This window comes from Gymnogyps californianus, chromosome 2 (assembly GCF_018139145.2).
Source record: "Gymnogyps californianus isolate 813 chromosome 2, ASM1813914v2, whole genome shotgun sequence".
Lineage (NCBI taxonomy): Eukaryota > Metazoa > Chordata > Aves > Accipitriformes > Cathartidae > Gymnogyps > Gymnogyps californianus.
Window position 1 is genome coordinate 49851164 of NC_059472.1, and position 22661 is coordinate 49873824.

A 22661-nucleotide genomic window follows, 5' to 3' on the forward strand; every position below is an offset into this window, starting at 1 on the left:
ATTTGGTATTCATAAAAATACCTATTTTGGGGGAGAATTGAGCTCTTGGCGCTGTAGCTCATTGCAGTGAGTCCCACAGGTTTCTTGTCTGTTAGATGTAGCTCTGCTTGTGGCTGGAGTAACAGACTTGGACTTCAGAGACCTGGATCTTCCTCCAAGTTCTGTAACTTCATGGACTTGTTGGACAAACATGAACTGCTCTCTGCCTCAGTTTCCCCACTGGTAAAGTGGTCCTGTAAATGGAAGGTAATTGTACCATATGCCTTTTCCTAAAATCATTGAACTGTGGATAAATAGCTGCGGTTAGAAATTAGCTATTAGTATGGAATTTAACTCATAGGATGTTCATGGCCTTTCTTTATGTTTTACTTCCAATGGCTTGGAGGAAGCCGGGGACTTCCCAGCTTTGCTCCAGCTGAGAAGTGCATCATTCAGCTCTGTTCTGGGCAGTTGGCAGCCTTAAGAATGCAAGCTCTGTTTCAAAACACTGTGCATCTGTCAAGCCTGCCCGGGCACTGCCTCAGCATAAAACCAGTGCCAGGTTGTCTGACCAGGGAGAAGTGCCCCTCCGGTTCCTTTTGTACAGAGGAGAGCAGACAGAGACAGGGTGAGAATCTTGCTGTCTCATTTTATTCTGAGCCCAAATAAACAGAAGCTATTTTATTTTGGTGCAGTTGCCCTAAATAAAGTGATGCTCAACTAGAGAGTTCTGCAGAAGCAGTGGATCCCATGTATGCAAACTCCTGCCTTCTCCAAAACATCAGGGCTGCATAACCCAGTACCCAGGGCTGTGTTCCCCCAGCCCTTCCTGAGGTCCTGCCAACCTTTGTGACAGTCACCAGTTTACCTGGCTGCTAGAGACTCTCAGGATTTATCTCCTACTAACATAGCCACTTTTTCTATGGCTCTCTGGAGGCCACTAGTAACATGGAGACTGTATTGATACAGACTATGTTGCTTTCTTCTGTTTGTCTTCAGAAAGGGATGTGATTAACAACCCTAAGAGAGGGGAAAGAGTCCTTACAAAAGGAAAGGGAAAAATCTGAAGGCCACGACCATAACTCTTTTTTTTAGTATATGTAATTGTTGCTTCCTTTCCTCTGTCTTCTCACATGCAATTTCCCGCCCTCTTTAAGTATGTCAGCACAAATGGGTGAGACCAATTGCTGGTTCGCTCTCAGCTGTCAAGTGCAAGCCAGCTCCAGTCCAGCACATCTATGTTATCATGGCACTGAGGCTGCACTAATAAGCCTGCCTGAGTGTATGGTACTGTCGGTCACCATCTGTGCACACATATCTGTCTTGTCATGTAGAAATTCCTCCTATCTCAGGGGTTTTTTTCTCAAATTCCTTCCAGAAACCACAGTTTCCACAGAACTTCCCAATACTGCTCATTTCCCAAGATTTCCAAATTTGAAGTGTCCCATATAATTTGCATTCAAGAAACAGCATTCTGAGACATAAGGTGTAGGAGCAGAGCAGGTTTATCTGGGCATTTCAGCATGCAGAGATGTAAATCAACACTCAGTGGATTGTAAATACATGTCAGTAGGATATTAAATGCTAAAGGTTTAATTTTCCCAAGCTAGTTACTTGGGTGTAAAAACTGGATGTAGGCAGACTAGCACCTGCCTATTAAATTATCTCATACTTTCTAAAAGCAGACACACACACAGACAGACTTTTAAGTTTTAGGAATTATAATGAGTTACAATTCATCTGAGAAACAATGTGTGTTCAGAGAGCTGAGTTCAACTACATAGCAGTTCCCTCCCTACAAACTTGCACAAATGCATGTATAAATGCATACACGTTTTATAAATGCACGTGCACACACACAATATATATACGTGAGTCTCATAACAGTCAGCCAAATGTTTCTCAACAATGGCAGTGGGAGCTACTTAGCTTAAGTAGGTCCTGCATTTGACTTTAAAGATCTTAAATGTGTATTAAGATATATACTCTCTAAAGAAACAGTTCCCATCGCTCAGGATGTACAGACAGAATTAGATTAACTCTGTTTTCATCTCTGGCTATAGCAGAGAATGAATGTGGTAGCATTGTATATGCAAAGGTATCATATGCTGTATAGGCACGTAAACATTTTATTAGCAAGTTGCAGAGCCATGACGTTATTCCAAATGAACCTAAGCTACTTGCAGGGACTGCAAGTTTACTTCTTGCACAGGTTTTCTTTTTGCTTCTTTAGCTTGCCTAGACAGGATGCTGCCAGGTCTATGGGTCTGCAGTTTGGGCATCTGTGCCTGCTTCTGATCATGGGTATGGCTACAGGTTTGGGGGGAAGGTTCCCGGGAGGAGAACTTGGTAGGGCAGGAAGTGGGCAAGGGTTTGCAGCATCTCTATGCTTTCAAGGAAGTTACGGTGTTACCACCTATAATGCACTCCAGCTGTCACCTTTGCTGTGACTTCTCCTATTCTCTTAAAAAGAAAAAAAGAAACAAAACAGCAAAACAGAAAAGGGACAGAGGGAAAACCTCTAATGAGAAGGGGAAATGTTAATTGTGGCTGCAGGTGACAGTGCACAATAAGAAATTGCTTTGCTATTGTACCTGATGTCTGATGAAAGTACCCTAAGACTGCAGCACAGCAAAAGCTCAGCTCCAAGGGAGGATGATGTTTCTCGAAATCCTCGTGATCCCTGCAGGTCCTCCTGAATAGCAGGGAAAACACAAACACAGAACCAAAGTTAGCCGAAATTGTTCTGTGTCTCAGCCACGCTGCCAACAAGTTCCCTTCTCCCATTTCTCCCTGAATCTTTTCAGCTCTCTCCAGCCGAGTGGCTGTAGTGGGTCCAGGACACTGCGCTGCCTCTGCACACAGAAACTCCCCTGATGGAAGGGCTGTTACCAGGCAGAATCTGGCTCCCCATTTATTTTCTGCCTTGCTTTACTTAAAAGTGATGCTAAGGTGGAAATTTCCAGCTTAACTGATCTACATTAGGCTACTTAATCTGCAAGTCGGCAGTTGGAGGAAGCAGGCAAAACTTTTCAGGTGGGCTGAGCAACCGCTGCTGCCAGGCATATCAATAGGAGCTGCAAGGGCCACCTCTGAAAAGCAGGTGACCCTAAGGGAGACTCCTAAGTGTGGCTGAAGAACCTGATTCTTAGGAAACCACACCTAACAGCTTTTTAGTATAAAAAGATATCCCTAAACATACTTTAACTGGAAGCAGCAGAGGCTACTTTGCCGAACCCATACCTTTCTGAGCAAGCCATGGAGAAGGAGAGGGAATATTTTGGGACATTTTGAGAGATTCTTTTTAGCATTTTCAGTTTTGCTTTCCGCTCCCCCATCTCCTGCAAGCACCAAGGCATTTCTTTAATTTATTGCAATTTACCAAAGGAAAACTAGCTCTCCCACTGACATCTTTATAGCTGAAATCTGCTCTCTCTGCTGTCTTGTTGCAGAACCAGGCACAGGCTGAATGAGAGAAGCTGGGAACTCGTTATGTAAAATCTACAGCAAGTGAGCTTTTCTAGTGCTATTATGCCCTGACCTCTTATTTTGGCGCAGTAACAAAACAACTGAGACTGGACAGTTATAGCGTTTCCCAGGCTCTTTTTTTTTTTTTCTTTTTCTTTTTGGCCTCATCACAAAACCCAAGTGAATCAATGGTGTGCGCAAACTTCTGAAATGGTCTAGGACTTTCAGTATCTTCTACACATACAAAAACAGTGGGGAAAGATGTGTATTTTATTTATCCATTATTTAATCAGGACAGACTCCTGTCTAAAAATTCCTTGCTCTGGATCACGATAGAAATCTCCGACACATTTTTCTAATTGTTTGATATTTGGGCTACACTATGACCCCTATTGCTTTACATTCAGTTTGTTTTCTGTATGTGGCTTAAATTCTCTCTTTTTCCAATAATTTACACTTGCCTGTAACTCAGGTGATTATCTATCTTCCCCTCCAAGACTTGATCTTTGTTCCACTTCAGCATCCTCACTTGAGTAAAAAATAAAAGTAAATAAATAAAATTAAAATAGGGTAAAATAAAATAGAGGGAAGGGAAGGGAAGGAAGGGAAGGGAAGGGAAGGGAAGGGAAAGGGAAGGGAAGGGAAGGGAAGGGAAGGGAAGGAAAAGGAAGGGAAGAGGAAGGGAAGGGAAAGGAAAAGGAAAAAAAAAAAAAAAGAGAAAAGGAAGGAAAAAAAAAAAAGGAAAGGAAAGGAAAGGAAAGGAAAGGAAAGGAAAGGAAAGGAAAGGAAAGGAAAGGAAAGGAAAGGAAAGGAAAGGAAAGGAAAGGAAAGGAAAGGAAAGGAAAGGAAAGGAAAAGGAAAGGAAAGGAAAAGGAAAGGAAAGGAAAGGAAAGGAAAGAAAAAAAGGAAAAAAAGAGAAAAGAGAAAAGAGAAAAAAGAAAAGACAAGAGAAGAGAGAAGAGAGAAGAGAGAAGAGAAGAGAAGAGAAGAGAAGAGAAGAGAAGAGAAGAGAAGAGAAGAGAGAAGAGAAGAGAAGAGAAGAGAAGAGAAGAGAAGAGAAGAGAAGAGAAGAGAAGAGAAGAGAAGAGAAGAGAAGAGAAGAAGAGAGAAGAGAAGAGAAGAGAAGAGAAGAGAAGAGAAGAGAAGAGAAGAGAAGAGAGAAAAGCACTTTCTTGGCTGGAGGCTACTAGGACTTTATATGCATTTTATACCTCTTAATGGTTTTGGAAACTTGGAAATATCTACATTTTCTCAGGTACAGTGTCAGCTCTTTGAGGCAATGCAGTTGGGATCAGGGTGACCTTTTAAGGATGAATTACAAGTTTCTGACATTGGACAGCAAAAATTGCATTGTGAGACTGCGTGGAAGTGCCCTTCTGTGCCTTTCGTACCAAATAGGTTCAGTTTAGAAGTCAAAAATCATTTTCAAAGAGCCCATTCTGCAGACTCCACCCTGCAACACTGAGGACCAGGCTGGGTGTGGTTTTCTGCCCCCTCTCACACCCCGAGGACCCGCCATGCCACAGCAGGAGCCTCACTGATAACGGTGCTGGTGAGGCATTTAGCTGAAAAGAATCCCTTTCGCTGGCATGTTGGTTCTGCCGCACTGCTGGTAAGAAAAATGTGCTCATGTCAGTCAAGTATGCAGGGTGAAACTGAAAATCAGATGGGTATTGTAGATGTTTAGCATACACAAAAGGGGACATGTGAAACCATAAACCCCTCAGAAATTTCCCTTTCTTTGCGTGCATTCTTATAAAGGTAGCTCTATTTTTAACAGGGATCAGACTTTTTTTGTTTGTATCCTTGAAGAGGTATGATTAGCCATATCTGTCTCCTTTTTAAACACTAATTTAATACAATATCTGTCTTCACAAAAATAGTTCTCTCCACGAAACTCATGAAATCCACTGTAAACAGCAACTTATAGCAGGACTATCTACAGTATCCAAAGCATGGATGCAGGAAAAGAGAAGACTGATGAGTCTAAAGAGGTAAGCCATGAAGAATGGTCTCAGACTAGTTGCTCTGTATTAATAAGATAAGTCTGCAAACAAGCCAAAAAAATATTTATTATCCCCAAAGTCTTCTGGAATAAATGTCTTCTGGTATTGTTTTCAATTATTCATACAGCTCGCAGCTTTTTTTCCCTCAGCTGGCTTTGCAAAAGAGCAGCTTGCCAATCTATAAGTGCCCATAGAAGGCAGTCGTGGAGGTTAGATTAGAAAACGTTGCTTAGAAAGAAACACGAGATGTGAAAGTAGCATAAAGTAGGAGAGCCCTCTGGCCCTGTGCTTGATTTCATCCAGTCCTTACGGATTGCATCCGCCACTCACCCTCCATCCCTGTGGGGTGCCAATGCGTGCGAATACTGGACTAGAGCTATGGGCCTCAAAAGACTGCACGTGGCTGCATGTGCTCCCAGAGCACGTTCGCTGGAGCTCAGTAGCTGAAGACAAAACATTGTTAACTGATCAGTTCTCGTATGTTCACCAACCAACTCCCCATCCATCCATGCAGTGGCTATAAGCTGGTATCAGTAAAACTGAAGATGGCAGCAAGAAGTGTTTGTTTCTTTGTATTAATCTCTATTATCTTTGTTGACAATTGAGCCAACAGAAGAATCTCCAAAGCAGTACAGCTTCTGCCGTAAAAGAGACTGAATAACTCCAATTGCCATTTCTGAGTTTAAAACCGTTCTCCTAGTCCAGTAAAAATATAGCAGCTTTATCACAAGTTATTAGGCTTCATCTAATTTTTTTTCAAGCTGTAAACATGGAAACCTGTCAGAAATGAACTAATGTTCTACAAAGGATTTAAAAAAAACCCATGCTGTCAGATTTTCTTTAGAAGCTTATGGACAAAAGAGCTTGAACTTGTAAATATTCATAGTCAGACCCTGCTTTTCAGTTAGTTCAATGAAAGATGAACCTTTGCATAGAAAGAAAGATCAACATCTTCACTTCTGTGGCCTGAGGTTTTAGCTTTTAGAAGGCATTAATGTTGAGAGGGAAGAAAAACCCTGCAAAATACATAGTGTTAAGACAGTTACTATTGTAATCTATAAAGGTAGCCTGAATGATCTGAAGCAAAACTGTCTTTCTCAGAACATGCTGCATAAGCCCATTCATGGCATACATTTCCACTCGGTGTATAAATCCTATGGCTATGAAGCTATATATGTATTATATATATTATCATTATATTACATACAGCAGATGGCTTGGACAAAGAACAAATTCCTAGCATTGGGCCACACATCAAATACACTATGCCACTGAGCCTCAGCCCTGCCAAAAAAACCCAAAATCAACAACAACACAGGACAGATTTAATTTTTAAAATTACACATTGGCTGACAGAGGTAGCAGCACAGAGCAATGCGTTTAAGTGTTTCTAGAAGCTCTACCACAATACCAAGTGACATTTGTTTAAAGCATTACCACCGTACGTTGGCCATGGAGCGGTAAAGGGATTCAGACCTGGCTGACAGATCTCTGAAAGTAGTTAATGGAGTAGTAATGGCAGCAGTTGGCAGGCATCTGAAGGGATCGCTGTGAGGCCTCATGTGCTTCAGTGTTTTCCTCAGTAAGTAAATCTGGAAGTAAATATAGAATCACTGCCAGTATAGTTTGAACATGACTTAAATTAGTAGCTCTAGAAAAGGATGGCCAAACACAGAAGACTGGATTGTTCTCTAGCGTGATCCCTGTCAGACAGAATGTCTGCAAAATTTCATGTCTCGGCGTGAAACAAGACTTACCTACAGAATGAGGTCTGTATCCCGAGAAGGACTGAGGGGTTGTTGTGGAAAAGCGAGGAGGAATGCTTCCTCAATGCGATGCCGTGGTAAGAAGGCCTAATTCAATTCCTAGGTGTACTACAAGAAATGCTTTTACTTCAGAATACGCCTGCTGGGAGTCCAACATTAAAAATGCATTTTAAAAAGCATGTTGAAAAAGTGGTGAAGGCACAAACAAGAGCTGAAAAAAAACATTAGAGAAATTTCTTTAGAGTGAGAGACTTCGAGAGCTCAGTCTGCTTAGCTTATCAAAAGGATGATGAAGAGATGACTTGCTCACATTATGTAAGTATCCTCATGGGAAGACAGTAGAAGTACAAGAGGCTTTTTTATCTGGGAAAGAACAGCATAATAAGAACCACTATATGGCAGATGAATTCATACAAACTCAGTTTAGAGACAAAGACCATTTTTGGTGATAAAAATTAGTTTTGGGAATAAGCTACCAAGGGAATGAATGGATTTTCTATCCCAAGAGTTTTCAAATCAAGCAAAGATGCTTTTTGTAAAATACATTCAATCAAATATAAGTTATTGAACTCATGAAATGTGTCATGAGGTAAAGTGTAATGGTCTATGATACATAAAGTTAACTACAAAATGTTTTGTTGCCAGCTAGTCTTAAACTCCACGATTCTTTGACTAAGCTTCATTTCTGTAGGAAACTGAAGGCCTGAAGCGGTGCTGTGGGAAGAGGCTCAGCATTTGGAGATGAGGAGCTTAGGAACAGCAGCAGGACTGTAAGGGAGAGCGACTCAGATCAGTCAGGAAAGCATGGCTGGATGTTAAAGAGCATACAACAGTGGTATATACGAGGTGCTGTACTACATTTTCTGTGGCTGACAAAATCTGTGAGCGCTTAGCCGCATTTCAGTGTCTCACCTAGCAAAGTTAAACAAATCTCTTTGGCCCCACTGGCTAAGACTACACAACCCTCAGCGCACAGGCCACCAGCGTGTCGGGCTGTTTTTTCCTCCTGGCACATGCAGACCCTCCTGCACCCTGCCCTGTGCTGCGGTATGTCATTGCCCCCCTCCACAAGACAGCTACTTCTCTCCCCACTTTCCAGTTGACCTGGGATTCTTCCCCTGACTCTCCTGTACCCCCCATGAGCATCCAGGGCTGCTTTCCGGCTCCCCCCCTCCAGTTCATCAAATCCTGGCTGCCTCTGCCACTGAGGCAGCTTTTTGCAATAGGAATTGCGGCAGTTAGTGGCAGGAGGGGAGAAAAAGGACTTTTTTTTCCCCATATTCCCAGCAAAGGGCCTGTCCATGCCATGTTGAGATTAAACTGTTTCTAAAGATGAAAAGCCTCCGGGTGGTTCCTATACCACCTAGATCTTAATTTTGCTTTTCCAACTGTAATTGCTGCCTATTGAGGTGGGGGGAGAGAGCAAAGAAAAAGCAGTCAATCCAAATTGTCTCGTGAGGGAGGCAACAGAGCAGGGCTAAGGAAGCTCAGTAGTCATCTAAGTGCACAGCTTCTTGTAAAACCTTTCTGAAAAGCCTGAATGAATCCCCCAAATGAATGGCCATTTTGTCCCTTTCAGTTCTCCTTCTCTAGCACGGAACTGAATGTGCAGCTTGTGGACAGACAGATTCCACAATAAATAGAGAAGGAGAGTAAAACTAAACCCACTGGAGCTTGGCCAGCGGCAATGTCAAATCTCTTGACTGATTTCCCAGGGAATTCTTGCTCTAAATGTCAGGAGAACATAGCCCTGCAGCCAAACCTGGACCAGACTGATACCAGGGCGTGACAAAATGGAATGACCTAAGTAACAAGATTACACCGCAGGAAAATTAAAACTTCAGAAATGTGCAAAGATCACATTTCAATAAGCGGTGTTTTATGTAAGATCCTTTTAGTAGACAAAGGTTAACCCAAACTTATAAAACATAAATTGGTGAGGGGAGAGGGATTTATTAGTGGCAACAGAATTGAAACTTTCAGTCAGTCAGAAAAGAAAGTCTGAGAGTTTCTGCAAGCGGCAATGGTTTCTGAAAGGCTTACAGCCTGCTCTCAAACGCTCTTGCCAACAGCAGCAAAGGAAGGTCAAAGGAATTTAGTTTCCTAGGAGTCTCCACCACTTTGAAAACAGGAGCTAAATCCCTCCATCACTCAGGCACTTCTGAAAATCCTCCTGGAGCCTCTCCTGCCAGCAGCAGCAAGCATCCCTTTTGCTGTGGTTACCTGCAGCCACTCACGCTCATGGGGCTGGCAGGAGCCTAAACAGTTTTGGGATTTCTGATCCTCCACCAGCTGCAACTGAAACTGGCTGGTGGGTTCAAGATCTGTTGGAAAGGGCAGGAACACGCAGAGAAAGAGAAGGGAAGAGAGAGAGCACATGCATGTAAGCCTCATTGCTTTTGGAAACTGAAAGCCTGAAGCGGTGCTGAGAGAGGAGCCAAGCGAGCTGAGGAGCTTAACAACAGCAACATAAGGGAGAACAGTCCAGATCTGCTGGGTACAAGTGGAAAAGGACTAAGGCACTGAGAAAACACACAGTGCTTCTAAATTATGTCCTTTTTTTGGATTTTGGTCTTTCTTTTCTCTGCTTCAGTCTTGTCTGACGAACCCCACGGTCTGACAGAGTTGCCCAGGATGGATATCCATGAGACTCGCCATAGGAGCGAAGGGACTCTTCCCACACTGCTATTCAGTGAGGTGACAGAATCTAGGGCTGGGAGTTTTTCTGCCTCTCTCCCTCATATTGTTTTAGCTGGAATTAGCTGTTTGCACATTCCTCTCCAACTTTGGCAGTGTGCCCTCTCCTCCATAACAGACCAAAACGAAATCCCAGATCCAGCACGCTTCAGCTGTCTGGGAAGTCCTTGTTCAGAATGGGGATGTGTCTTACGTGTTGCAGCACCTTCTCACCATGGCTTACGTTCCTATGGAGATCTTTAATTCATGATGCCCTGAAAATGACTGTAGAAACTCAGATTTAATGTTCAGTGAAGGAGAAGCAGAGGCACAGCGAGATTCCACTGCACATTTCCCCCCCTCAGACATGGATTGAGCTTTAACACCATTTTTAAATTTTTCATGTATATTCTTTTGTAAGTTATTTCCTTAACTGTGTGGAGCACAGCAGCAGGAGGGACATTTCATCCTTGGGCAGAAGTCCAAAATGAGTTAACCCAGGTTTTATAAAGATGAAAATATATAAGCAAAAAAAAAAAAAAAGAACCTACGTGGTCCCAACTCCCAACACTGATAAATTTATCGCTGGACAAACTGGGGCAGCTTTCCTCTGGTTTTCAGTGCCATCTCAAGGGATGTCTTCCTTGCCTTCTGTGCTTTCAACAGAACATAGTCTGTTTGTTTGATCAGAGCCGGCACAGTGCAGTTTGCTCCAGGTTTGTGCCCGAAGCATTGCCTTTCTCTGTTTATGTGGCCACAACCTTTGTCTAATCCTCCAGAAGATCTATCACAATAAGAATGGTAGCAGTGACAGAAGCTATTAATGTTCTGGCTTCTCCATGTGGCAGTGATCTGCTCTGCAGATCAAAAAGAGCAGATATATGCTATCTGCAAGAAAAGGAAAAGCAATTATTGGTTTTGCTAAGTGAATTTTGTTTGTGAACAAACAAACGGGCCGCAGGAGCAGAGTCCGCAAGGTGCCAAAGAACAAGTGTGTTGTCAGGGCAAAGCTATGAAAGCAAACTCAGCCCTGATTTGAAACAGCCAGCTCCAAAACTGGAAAGAAATTTGAGGTTTGTATGGGTGCATTTTGTAGTTTTTGGAACAACAGAGGAAAGGATTTGTATGACAGAAGTAGCCGTGGCATAAAAGGCTGAAATAATCAGATAGTGACTTTGCCAAATGCAGGTGGGAAAAGATGTGGCACATTCAAGCCACATCAAGGGAAGCCACAGGTGTTGGAAACAGGAGCTTTTTGTACAGTAGTTCCTGGCAGAGGGGGGAAAGTGAATAGGGGTAAAAAAGCCTTATGCAGAGGAACAGCCTAACTGAAATCCCTTCACTGTGAGGAACTCCTCCTGCAGCCTTGACAGAAAAAGTTGGTCTGTGAGTATATGAAGTATACGATGGGCTTTTGTGTCAGTAATGCAATGTTAGGACTTGAAGCTTCTGGAATCGCTGTAGCAGGTTGTGAAGGGCATAGATTGAAAAACCAAATGCACCAAATGAAAGAGCAGAGCTGTGTACTGATGGCTGTACACCCTCTTGACTAAGATCAAGACATAAGCAAATGAAGCGAAGCTTGAAAACAAGAAAGGCAAACATCCAGCCAGCTGTTTTTCTTTTGCCATAAAATTGTGAATGTCTCTTGGTATCCTTTATGACATGGCTTTAGGGGAAGAGCAGGCAAACGTGAGAGAAACACCTACATTTGTACTTTATGATCACCTGCATTTATCATAAACTGTGATTGGTAAGTATTTAACTCATGCGCATGACTTTTTTTATTGCTGTGTCTACAAATTTGTCCAGGGCATCCTGAATTGATAGTGTTATACATTATACTTGCTTTCACTGGTGTAAATTATTACCTACAACCTCCTAGCAGAAGCTAAGAGAGGACTTTCTGTCCATGGTTTCCATGCCCGAAGTAGTTCTTCAGATCTTGCACTGTTTTCTAATGGTCAGGAGGATTATCTGGTACAGTGTGTCCTGTACAGGCTGGCTGATCATCATGCCAAACTTTGATTCTTACTCTGTTGCTGCATGGCAGTAGATGTAGTTTCTCTGTGCATGCTATTTTAACCTCGTTTAACACTTGAACATGTCCCTTAAAATGTTTTCTATATAACTTATGCACAGATTCTTTTACTGCATGCAAAGGTCTAAGCCACTGGAAAAAAAGGATTTTCTAGATACTTTGTTCCATTTTCAGCCCTGTCTTCTTCAAGCGACAGTTTCTATGCATTCTCTAATGAAATAATTGTGCCTGGAAACTTAGGCAACTTTGGTTTTCTCCTGTTAGGTGAAGGGCTGTTTTTTCATCGGATTGTTTTCATGCTCTAGAGTCCTTGGGTTCTTCTCAAAGCGGGGACCATCTGAATTGCCTCAACAGCATCATGGTCTAATTTCAACACTTCTTTTCAGTGGCCTCCATTTGCCACTAGGCAAAACCTTGTCGAATTTAGCAACTTCCAACAAATAAAACCACTTTGCCTCTTTTGTAACCAGCAGAGCTCTGCTGAGGCACCAACAGGCCTTTTAGCTGGACAAAGCTCCCTGGCTGCAGAGTTGCTCAGACTTTTTTCCCCCTTCGATACCGCGCGTGGCAGAGAAGAAACCGAGAAACCTTCGAGTCCTTCCCCATGCCGGGCAGCCGGCGCTGCAGAAGCACAGCGGGCTCGCCTCGGCCCCGGCTGCCTCTTTTAACGAGCGGCCGCGACCCCCCCCCCGAATTGATCTGCATGTTCACATGATCGCAAACGGCCCGCGGCCGCTGCCCCGGCGGCAGCTCCTCGACTCCCCGTCGCCCGCACGGAGCAGCCAGGTAGGGGGAGCGCGGCTGGCGGGGCGGCGCCGGGCGGCCGCCTGCCTGCGGGCCGTGCCGCCCCCCCGCCCCGCGCCCCGCGCCCACCCCGGCCAGCGCCGCTCACCCGCCCCCGCGCTGCCGCGGCTCCGCGCCCGCCGGGGAGGCATGAGCGACGGAGCGGCCGCGCCGCGCCGCGGGTGAGTGCGCGGCCCTCCGCGGGGCGCGGAGGGAGGGAAGGGAGGGAGGCGGCGGGGGGGGGGGGGGGGGGGCGGCCCACCCAAACAGAAGATGACTTTATGGGAAAGCTTCGGGAAGGGGGGGGGGGGTGCGGGAGGGGCGCCCCTTCTCCGCGCCCGCGGGGATCCCCCTAGTTGTCCGGCCCCGGGAGGAGTGCGCAGCCGGGTCGCACTCGCTGCGCCGGAGGTGGGGCTCGGGGTGCTGTGAGCTGCCTTTCCCCGGCTTTTTGCACCGAGGGATAGCTTCCAGGGCACCGGGCAGCCCCAGCGTTCTCCCTCCCCGAAGGCATTAACGGAGCCTTTCGGTCGTCCTTGGGTTTTAACACTGAAGGTGCGAAAGGGGGCAGAGGGTTGCAAACCCCCCCCTCCTTTTCCGCACCCTAAACCCTTGTTTTGTTTGCCACTTGTGGTCCTGCGACGGAGAGATGTGTGTGCAGAAAGCCCAGCTCCCGCACAGCCAAAAAGCTGCGGTACTGGGCTCCCAAGCCTCTCGTTCCCGCTTCCTGTAGATATCCGTGTCAGCCGCTCATTCAACATCATATTGGAAAATGAGGCGAAATGGTTATAAGCAAGCCCTGCGATAGTGCGTTTGTTTTGCAACAGTAGCCTGTCCCCCTCCTCCCCCAAGTTGGCAAGCGGGTGCCTAATGTCCATTTGAGCTACAGCCGGCTGTGCCAGCACAGGTCGGGGAGTATGCGAGTTTGTTGCAGAGATGCCACTGTAAATAGCTGCCGCACGCACAAAACTTCTGTGCGACAGTGGTGTCGTGTGGAGCGGCTGGCTGCTAGCCCACGTCCAGGCTGTTTGCTCTGCTCCTTGAAATCGTGTTAGTTAGAAAAGGAAGAATTTTAAAAATACCATTTGACTTTTGTACTGAAGCATTTGTTATTATTTATATTGTTGCGGCTTTGAAGCCATAATCATGCCTGCAGCCCTGATGGCAACGTGACCTGTAAAAACGCACCTTGCATCCTATCAATCGGACACAGTCCACTGTGTAATCTTGTAGTCCAGACCAGAGAATTTCAGTGTGGCCACACACAAAATTAATGTGACCATAACATCAAAATGTCTTTCCGTTTTTCTGTTGTATTTTGTATTTATCTAAGGCAACCATGAACAACAACTACTCCAAAAAATTGTTTTGCAACTTTGATGGCAAATCTTAGCTGCTGGAAAGTCCCATTTTGGTTTCAGACCTGGCACAGCCACCACTGTCTCATCTCAAGCCTTTAAATTAACTGCATGCTGAAAAAATAGTGGATGTTGGAGATGGTGTTGATTTCTAAGTTGCTGATAGCCTTTGGATTTAAGTGAAAACCTGGACTCAGGGCTCAAACACAGTATTTAGCTTTTATTAACATTTGTAGGGGTTTTCGCTATGGGGAAGAAAGGTGTGCGATTTGAAATAAAAATTTGGCCATGACAGCTGGGCATTTTGCTGGGTGTTGAAATCATAGAAAAACAGACTGCTTCAGAAAAATGTGTGCATTAAAATAGATGTTTAGATCATTGACTATCGAAGTAAGGCTGACAGTGTAGTTCTACCATTTTGATTTTTTTCCATGTAGCATGCTGTTTTAGAAGAACAGAAACTTTATGTTGATGAGCAAGCTTCTGTGTTTGAGTTATGCTTTTGGCTTGCATGCAGCATTCTTGCGTTTTCGGGGCTGTAAATAATACTGACTGAATTGATTGGACGTGGTCTCAGGTGGAGAAGCAGTATGAGATCTGCCCTTCCTAAGTGGTAGCCTCCTTCTAGACAGGCCCATCAGCAGTTCAGTAGAAGGTGTGATCTTCCGGATCATCCCTGTCTCTCTCTTGCACACATGCGTGCACGTGCACACACACTCACTCTTAATGTGTTCTTCCAAGATGTTCCGCAACTAGAAGGAAGCTAACTGCATGGTTTTAATACCCAATACAAACACCCTTTTTTGTCCACTTCTACAGGATGAAGGGATGTAGTTAATTGGTAGATCTCATTATTCTCGGCGTACAGAAAGAAATGGTCAGGCACGCTCGGACAAAGAAGTCAGGAGTCACTGTACCCCTCTCTCCCATGCTCCAGAAACCTGCATTCCCCCATAGTGTTCTTGGTGGTTGGAAATTTTGCAGAAGTCTGGAATATAACACCAGGGCTTGAGTTTTGCTTAGCAAAAAGAAGTGCAAGCAAAAGCGCAGGGAAACCCAGGTTGCATCCCAACTGAGTTGGGGGTGAAAGGGTAGATGAGTGCCACTTCCCTTGTCTGTGTGTCCAGGTTTCTTTGCCATGGACTTCAGGATATGCATCATCCCTATATGAAATGTTCACCTGGGACATGCCCTGGGAAAATGAGCTCTTCTCAGTATGGATATAGCACCTATGTCTTACTCAGGCCATGAAATTAAATTGTTAGTGAGCCTTTAGGTTTCAGTGAGAATCTGGACATAGGGTTCAAAGGTAAGGACGACCAAATACCTGTGAGCTTTTGCACTGGGGGAGGCGATGATTTTGGAGCCATTTTGAACAAAAAGTCTAGTCTAGATAGTTGGTCATTAACTGGCTGTTAATGTGAGATCTTACAAAAACAGCTTTCAGCTTGTCTCGGGTTTGACCCAAAATCAGAAGATTTTGGGAGTGACTTTTTTTCTCTTTTGAGGTTCTGGCTTCCGTTCTTCTCTAGCAGAGCAGGTCCCGCTCAAGTCCCTCAGCTCACTTCTCAAGCACTTTACAACAGCCATTTGCAGGAGATAAGATGAGATTCATGTTCTCATCTGAGAGTCTAGACAACTGAGATAGAGTTCAAATGACCTATCCAAAATACACAGTAAATTAGCATAAGAAATGAGACAGGGAAACAAATTATTTGCTCCAGTCGCAGGATTAAATTGCCTTTCCCTAACTCTCTGCAACTGTTAAGAAATTCATGGGCCATTCCTCTTGCAAGAACTTGAAAAGGCCAGACATGCCTTTTTATGCTTCTTTCTGATGTAAGTGGTATTAAATATGCATTGTAGCTCAGTTACTTTAGATAACTGAGCATAAATTTATCCATCTTCCACTTGAAATTCTGTTCCCAAAAGTAGCAGCTGAATATTCCTTCCTTTGTTTTCTGCTTTTTGGAGGGGTTGGAGGTTTTGTGCTTTTGTTTTTAGAGAAGAATCTTGTTAGCATTCCTTAGAAACTCATTAAAATGCTTCCCTTTTGGCTTATTCTCCTAATTTATTAATACCACAAATAACTTTTTCTTTGGTGACCCACTTTCATAGGTATCTGAACATCTAGCAAAATTGTAGCTCATCAGGAAGGCAATGTAGACTAATAAATAGTGTCTCCAGACAGAGCGGAAAAATCAAGACACTTCTTTCTTTGCCACACAGAGTTCTACACACCACACATACAGAAAATGCTGCTCTATTCCACAGCTTACTTGGCACCCTTAGCCCAAAAGGAAGCACTTTATTGATTGCATGATTGATGTAAAGGTCAGAATTTAGGATTGCATCTATTCTCCTGGCTGAATTCAATTTTTACCCTATGTCCACAGTGAAGAAACTGCTCTTTGCATAAATATAAATTGAAATATTGGTTTGTGTGAGTGTTCAAACAAATAGACTTTCTCTTACAGTTCCCAGGGCAACTTCCCAACACTACACTGTTGTCAAAACCATTAGGGTTTGACTAAGATACTGCTTTTTACTGAATTATCATACCTGCTTTGTGAAAAGTACAGATTTGCTTAGAAAAAGAGGATACCCACTGATTTAATGAGGATGATGGTCAACAGGCCACTGGAAGAGGTAGGGCTTTACAGACTCTAAGTCAGGCAGAGGTCAGCTAGTGTAGAAGAATACACTTATTTTCATACTCACTTACTTAAAAAAATACAGAGGTTGCTTTTTGTGAACTGAAGCTATACAGACAGACTTATCGGAAGGGGTGATTAATGACCTTGTGTCCTGCAGACACTCAAACACTGGTCATGTTTTAAGGGCAGTCTGCTCTGACAGTGTGTGTCTGTGGTTGTCCCGGCCCAAGGATACTCAGCGTTGCCACCTTCTCTTCAAAGTCTGCTGGATAGCAACCCCCTATGCTATCCACCCCTAAGCCCAATAAGGCTTATTTGGCGACTTCTGATGAAGCTTTGTTTTCCTTTTCAGTAAGTGTGGACGTCTGTGTAAGTGTGAGAGCATCATGGTGGCGTTTAAAGGAGTCTGGACTCAGCCCTTCTGGAAAGCTGTTTCGGCAGAATTTTTGGCCATGCTCATTTTTGTCCTCCTCAGTCTCGGCTCCACGATCAACTGGGGTGGAGCAGAGAGGCCCCTGCCTGTAGACATGGTCCTTATCTCCCTCTGCTTTGGACTCAGCATTGCAACCATGGTGCAGTGCTTTGGACACATCAGCGGAGGCCACATTAACCCTGCTGTCACCGTGGCAATGGTCTGCACGAGGAAGATCAGCCTCGCCAAGTCCGTCTTCTACATTCTTGCCCAGTGCCTGGGAGCCATCGTGGGCGCAGGCATCCTCTACCTCGTCACACCGCCAAGCGTGGTAGGAGGCCTGGGAGTCACTGCGGTAATCACTTCTCCTCTGGTTCTTGAACTAGACTAGCTTAGAGCCGAAGAAAATGTAATCAGCGTCACGCAGAATAAAGAGAGCTCAAGTAGAGATTTTAAGAGCTTGCTGGTTTATTTACAACACCTAGACAGGGCTTAAAGCTCTCCTTAGGATGGGTTTATGCAGCGTAATATCTATAGCTGTTCTTTTTATAGAACTTCTCTTTCCTAGAACTTCCCCAAATCTGATGACAGCAGGTAATGTTAATTTACATACAAAATTTAAATAATATATGCGTGAAATGCCATTTTTATGTGGGCTGGGGATGGGGAAATTAATTCTATGCCATTATAATGGGGATTGAAAAAACATCAATTTAAAATGACATACTTTTGAAATAGATTGTGGCTTAGATTTCAGCTTTGTTCTAAACTAATAAGGAATGCCATCAGTTAGCCCTGTTGCAGGACTTATTAAAAATGCACTTGAGCCGCACACTGCTTAATTTTTAATTGAAATTTAAATTAATTAAGTCAGGGCTAATTAATGAATTTATAATTGAATAGTAAATTACAGTGCTCCCAAGAAAAAAATGGTGAAGGGGAAGTGCAGCATTTGCAAATCCCTGTGTAAAAATAAACTATACTTCTGCAGTCTAACTTTGAAGTTCTTGTTGGATGTTACTGTTAAGCCTTCTGTTCTCAGTCCAGCAGTAACTTTCCATGGCTCTCAAAATAAAAAAAATTTTAAAAAGGGAGAAAAGGTAGGAGGGGAGCGTGTACCTCTAAATTTCATTGTCGTCTTTCACTGTGTACCATTTAGAAATAGCTTTCATTGAAATACAATTAGTGTATGATGTGGTGGCTTTCTGATTTACAAAATCACCTGTGTTTCATCTCCGGTGTTTCTTTCCCTTGTTCCAGGTACACGGGGATCTTTCTGCTGGCCACGGACTCCTGGTGGAGCTGATAATTACATTCCAGCTGGTTTTTACTATTTTTGCCAGCTGTGATTCAAAACGAAGTGATGTCACTGGTTCAGTAGCTTTAGCAATTGGATTTTCTGTTGCAATTGGACATTTATTTGCTGTAAGTTAATGGCTTCTCTTTAAAATATAAACCCCTTGTCCCTTTATGACTACTTCAGAAGTAAATGGAAACTTCTGTGGCCTTTATAGCTGCTATAGCTATATAGCTGCTATAGCTATATAGCTGCTATATTCTTTATGGATCCACGCCAAAACCCTTTGGAGTAGCAGGAGGGTCCCCTTGGGTAGAGTGTTGCATCAGAGGTTTTCTGCCTGTTTATGCGATGACTTTGTTACTTTTGTGATAAGACTCTGGAGAGTGACAATACTTGCTGTCAAGATTAGAAGCCATGCAAAACCAAGGTGTCCCGGTAGTACAAGGACTAGCAGAAACTGAATAACTATCTTCAAGACTTTAATAACAGGTAACATTTTGTCTCTGCTTTAGATCAATTACACTGGTGCCAGTATGAACCCTGCTCGATCATTTGGACCTGCTGTCATCATGGGGAGATGGGAAAACCAATGGGTAACTCTGCTTTCATGCTTCCTTCACCATAGCGACAGCTATCAGAATTTTTCATACATCATTTGCTTTTAGTTATCTATCCCAGTACATCCCATAGAGACCATCACTGAGGAAGAGAGGCACTGACCTGCCACAAGCTTCGGTATAATTATGCTCCTCGCCCAGGACTGCGGTGCAGTATGCAGCGCACTGGAATAGCGTCTTGCTATTCAGGGGCCGTTTTGTGGAGGTAGGAGGTAGTGTAGAAAGGAAATCATACAACAAGTTCAAAACAAAAAGAGCAATCCAGCGAGACTGAAAGAATTGAGCTGCTAGAAAGAAAAATCCTCCGAGGCAGATTGCAAAGCCCCCGGTCACGCTGGTGAGAAGTTATGGAAGTAATTCTGTCGGCTTCACGTTTCACCTGGTTCTGCAGCAAACTGGGGCAGACATATAAAATGAGAGCAGGGACCTTCTGTGATCTGGTTCCCGGGGGAGAACCTGCTTCGGCAAATGCCCGCAGTGAGAGATGAAGGGATTGCAGTCTGGTCTTTGCAGACCAGACCAGATGTTACCTGCTTCAATTTGAAAGCGTCAGCTTAACTAGGAGTGTTTGCGCCAAAAACAACTTGATAAACAGATTGCGAATGATGCGGTCATTTTCTATAGCATCCCACTATTAAACTTATTAAAAACCAATTCACATTTTGTAAGGGAGAGATGGATTGCAGCTCAGCCTCACCTAATTATAGACAGTGAAAGCACTTCTAGGGACACTTTCAATACTAACTGTAAGAGCTGCATATTACAGTGCATATAAGGATTTTCTTGATTTTTAAAGTATGAAGCCCACATTGCTCCCACTGCAGCTAATAACAGAAATAGCATTGTCTTCAGGCCCTAAGGCTCCAATTCTGCAAACACGATACCATGTGTAACTTTGTTCCCAAGAGTTATCCTATTGAGGCAGATTTACCCAGTTATCAGTGAATGGCTTGTTCATATGAAAAACTGCTGTAGTTTTTCACAAGATTAATTATCCATACTCTGAGGGAGCCTGTAATTTATAACTAAAGCTATAAACAATAAAGAAATATACCATGGAGAAACTTGTAGGAGAAGCTTAGCTACTGCCCTGGTCACTTGGAAAGACGACCTTTTCTCCTCCTCCAGAGCAGTGACATTGGCATGCCATTGACAGAAGCCTGTGGGCATCTGCACCTACTTATGTTACAGAACTGCTGCATGTCATGCTCAAATAGATAGGTACCCTACAAAGTTGTGTGTTTGCTTATTCAAATTAGATAATCAGGTAGCTGACTGCCTGTTGGATTCTGTGGAATCAGAAGCCAAATTTGAATTATTTTGGAAATGTGAGTCTGAAATACTGTATTAGAACTGTTTGTGTATACACTAGGAAAGGTTTTGTTTCCTTAAAAGTTCATTGTCACCTTGGGTGAAAATGAAGAAAGAAAATCAGTTTTCTACATTGGTGTTTATTTTGTGTGTCATCCTGCAAACAGTCCATATATGTTGTCTACAGCTGGCAATGAGCGATGAAAATTTAGAGGAGGCCTCTTGGAAAGAGATGGATCAATAAAACTCGACAAAACTATTTCTCTTTGAAGATATGGGGCTTCTCAATCATCTTACCCCTGCAAAGCAAAGCTATGTCAGAGCAACTATATGTTGTATGTGACTACAGAGCTGTATTTGACAAGTCATACATGACTCCACCAGGATCTGTGGCCTTTTGTGTCTCAAGAAATGTTATAGCTATGGTTGATCCAAATAAGGATGATGAAGAACCAGTACTTTCGTCTTATTGGACAAAGTTTAAAAAAAATAAGTTAAATCTCCCATAAAGAGGGGAAAAAAGCTGCTTTCTATTAACAGGAGTAGGTAGGGCAGCCAGAGAGGATGCCTGCATGTCTGTCCATGGGAGGTGTCCATAGCTTCACTGCCACTCAGCTGGTCTGCCCCAGAACATTGGTAACCAGACGTGTAGACTGAAATATTTTTCAGGCATCGGGGAAGTACTTCACTGACATGGCAGCATAGGTCCCTATTCTCCTTTGCTCCGTGGAGTCCACTGCCAAGTGATTCCCTAAACGCTGGCACGAGAGGAGTTTTTAGGGAAGAGCCACACTCACAGATGCAAGGTGGTTTAGATGACTGGATTCAAGGTGACTAGGGAGTATTTCTGAAGGGAGTGAAATATATGTGAGAGAGAGACTGGGAGGAGGCAGAAAGAAAAAAAAAAATTTACCTAGGTCTAATGCCATTAACTGCCTAAGAGACTGCCTTTTGACCAACTTCATATGTGATTTTAGAGCAGTCAGTTGCTGAGCTCCAGGTCACCATCTGTGAAACCTGTGGTAGTTACACTTCTCTGCCTCATAAGCTGGTATGATGGCAGATTTCATCCCGGTTCATGAAAGCCGGGGAACTATGTGACCATGCGTTTCTGGAGAGTTGGTTTTAACGGTTGGGCCAGGGCGTTTTGCAGAAACTTGTCTGGGTGAAGTCTGTAGTGACACACTTTTCTCTGAGACTCTGGCTTCTTTATTTGCTCTAGAGCTTAATGCCTGTCTTTTTTCTGCCTCTTTTTGCAGGTATATTGGGTGGGACCAATAATAGGAGCAGTCCTTGCTGGTGCTCTTTATGAGTACGTCTATTGCCCAGATGTTGAACTCAAGCGCCGTTTTAAAGATGTCTTCAGTAAGGCTACCCAGCCGTCCAAAGGGAAGTACATTGAGGTGGACGATAACAGAAGCCACGTAGAGACCGATGACCTGATCCTGAAGCCTGGCATAGTTCATGTGATCGATATCGACAGGGGTGAGGACAAGAAGGGAAGAGATCCATCCAGTGAGGTGTTGTCTTCTGTATGACTAGCAAGAAGCACTGAAAGCAGAGAGCAGCCTGCTAGCACGTCCACAGATATCCTTCCACCTATTAAAGAAACAGATCTCCTCTAGACTGAGCATCTACCATTTCTTAAAAGATATGGTGTGGGCAGCTGCATGGTAGTGGTGTCACCAAACCGTACGCCTGCTCAGTTGGAAGATTAGGACTTTGCTATAATTAGGATTCCCCATCTATTATTCCAAATTAAGAGTTTTTCCTAGTATTTTCCTTTTCTTCTTTCTGGAGCAACCCCAAAATCAAAAAAAGAGATGAAAGCATTCTCTTCTAATAAATCAGTCAATAGTGAGATAAAGATAGAGATGTTTAACATTCAGATTGACAGTTAAGACATATCAGGAAATGCCTATAGACATGAAGACCTACTTACCAGATTGTTCTTCTGACACTTAATTGGCCGTTGTCAGCTCCGATTAGAACATCTTATCCATTAAGTGTTCTCTGTGAGGTTCAGGGACAGCACCAACAGTATTTAAGAGTTTTATCCACAGTCAAGCAAAGGAGTATTGTTTCCACTCATGTACATCACTATTGCCTTGCAAACTACCTCTGAAAAAATGATACTTTAATAGGTTTAAAAAATAAATAAAATTCTATCAACCCATCAAATTTCACTTGTGATTTGCAGTATAAATATATTACCTTCATCCCTTCCCAAGAGTAAATACGGTGAAATTGAACGTTGAAGTCTACTGTAATAAGACTGCAAAGCATTTGA

The 22661-nt window shown here is 43.5% G+C and overlaps 1 protein-coding gene across 2 annotated transcripts; it reads left to right on the forward strand.

The window, feature by feature from the left end:
* The first annotated feature begins 17090 nt into the window (after window positions 1-17090).
* On the forward strand, window positions 17091-22107 carry AQP4 (aquaporin 4). 2 transcript variants are annotated; one of them, XM_050891683.1, is made up of 4 exons: window positions 17103-17498; window positions 18404-18568; window positions 18956-19036; window positions 21631-22107. In XM_050891683.1, exons 1-4 carry the CDS (start codon window positions 17118-17120, stop codon window positions 21907-21909), a joined length of 906 nt encoding a protein of 301 aa, XP_050747640.1. In that variant the 5' UTR covers window positions 17103-17117; the 3' UTR covers window positions 21910-22107. The 2 variants fall into 2 exon arrangements, with proteins under 2 accessions (XP_050747641.1, XP_050747640.1); XM_050891684.1 differs by lacking the exon at window positions 18956-19036 and having other exon boundaries at window positions 17091-17498.
* Window positions 22108-22661: the final 554 nt, after the last annotated feature.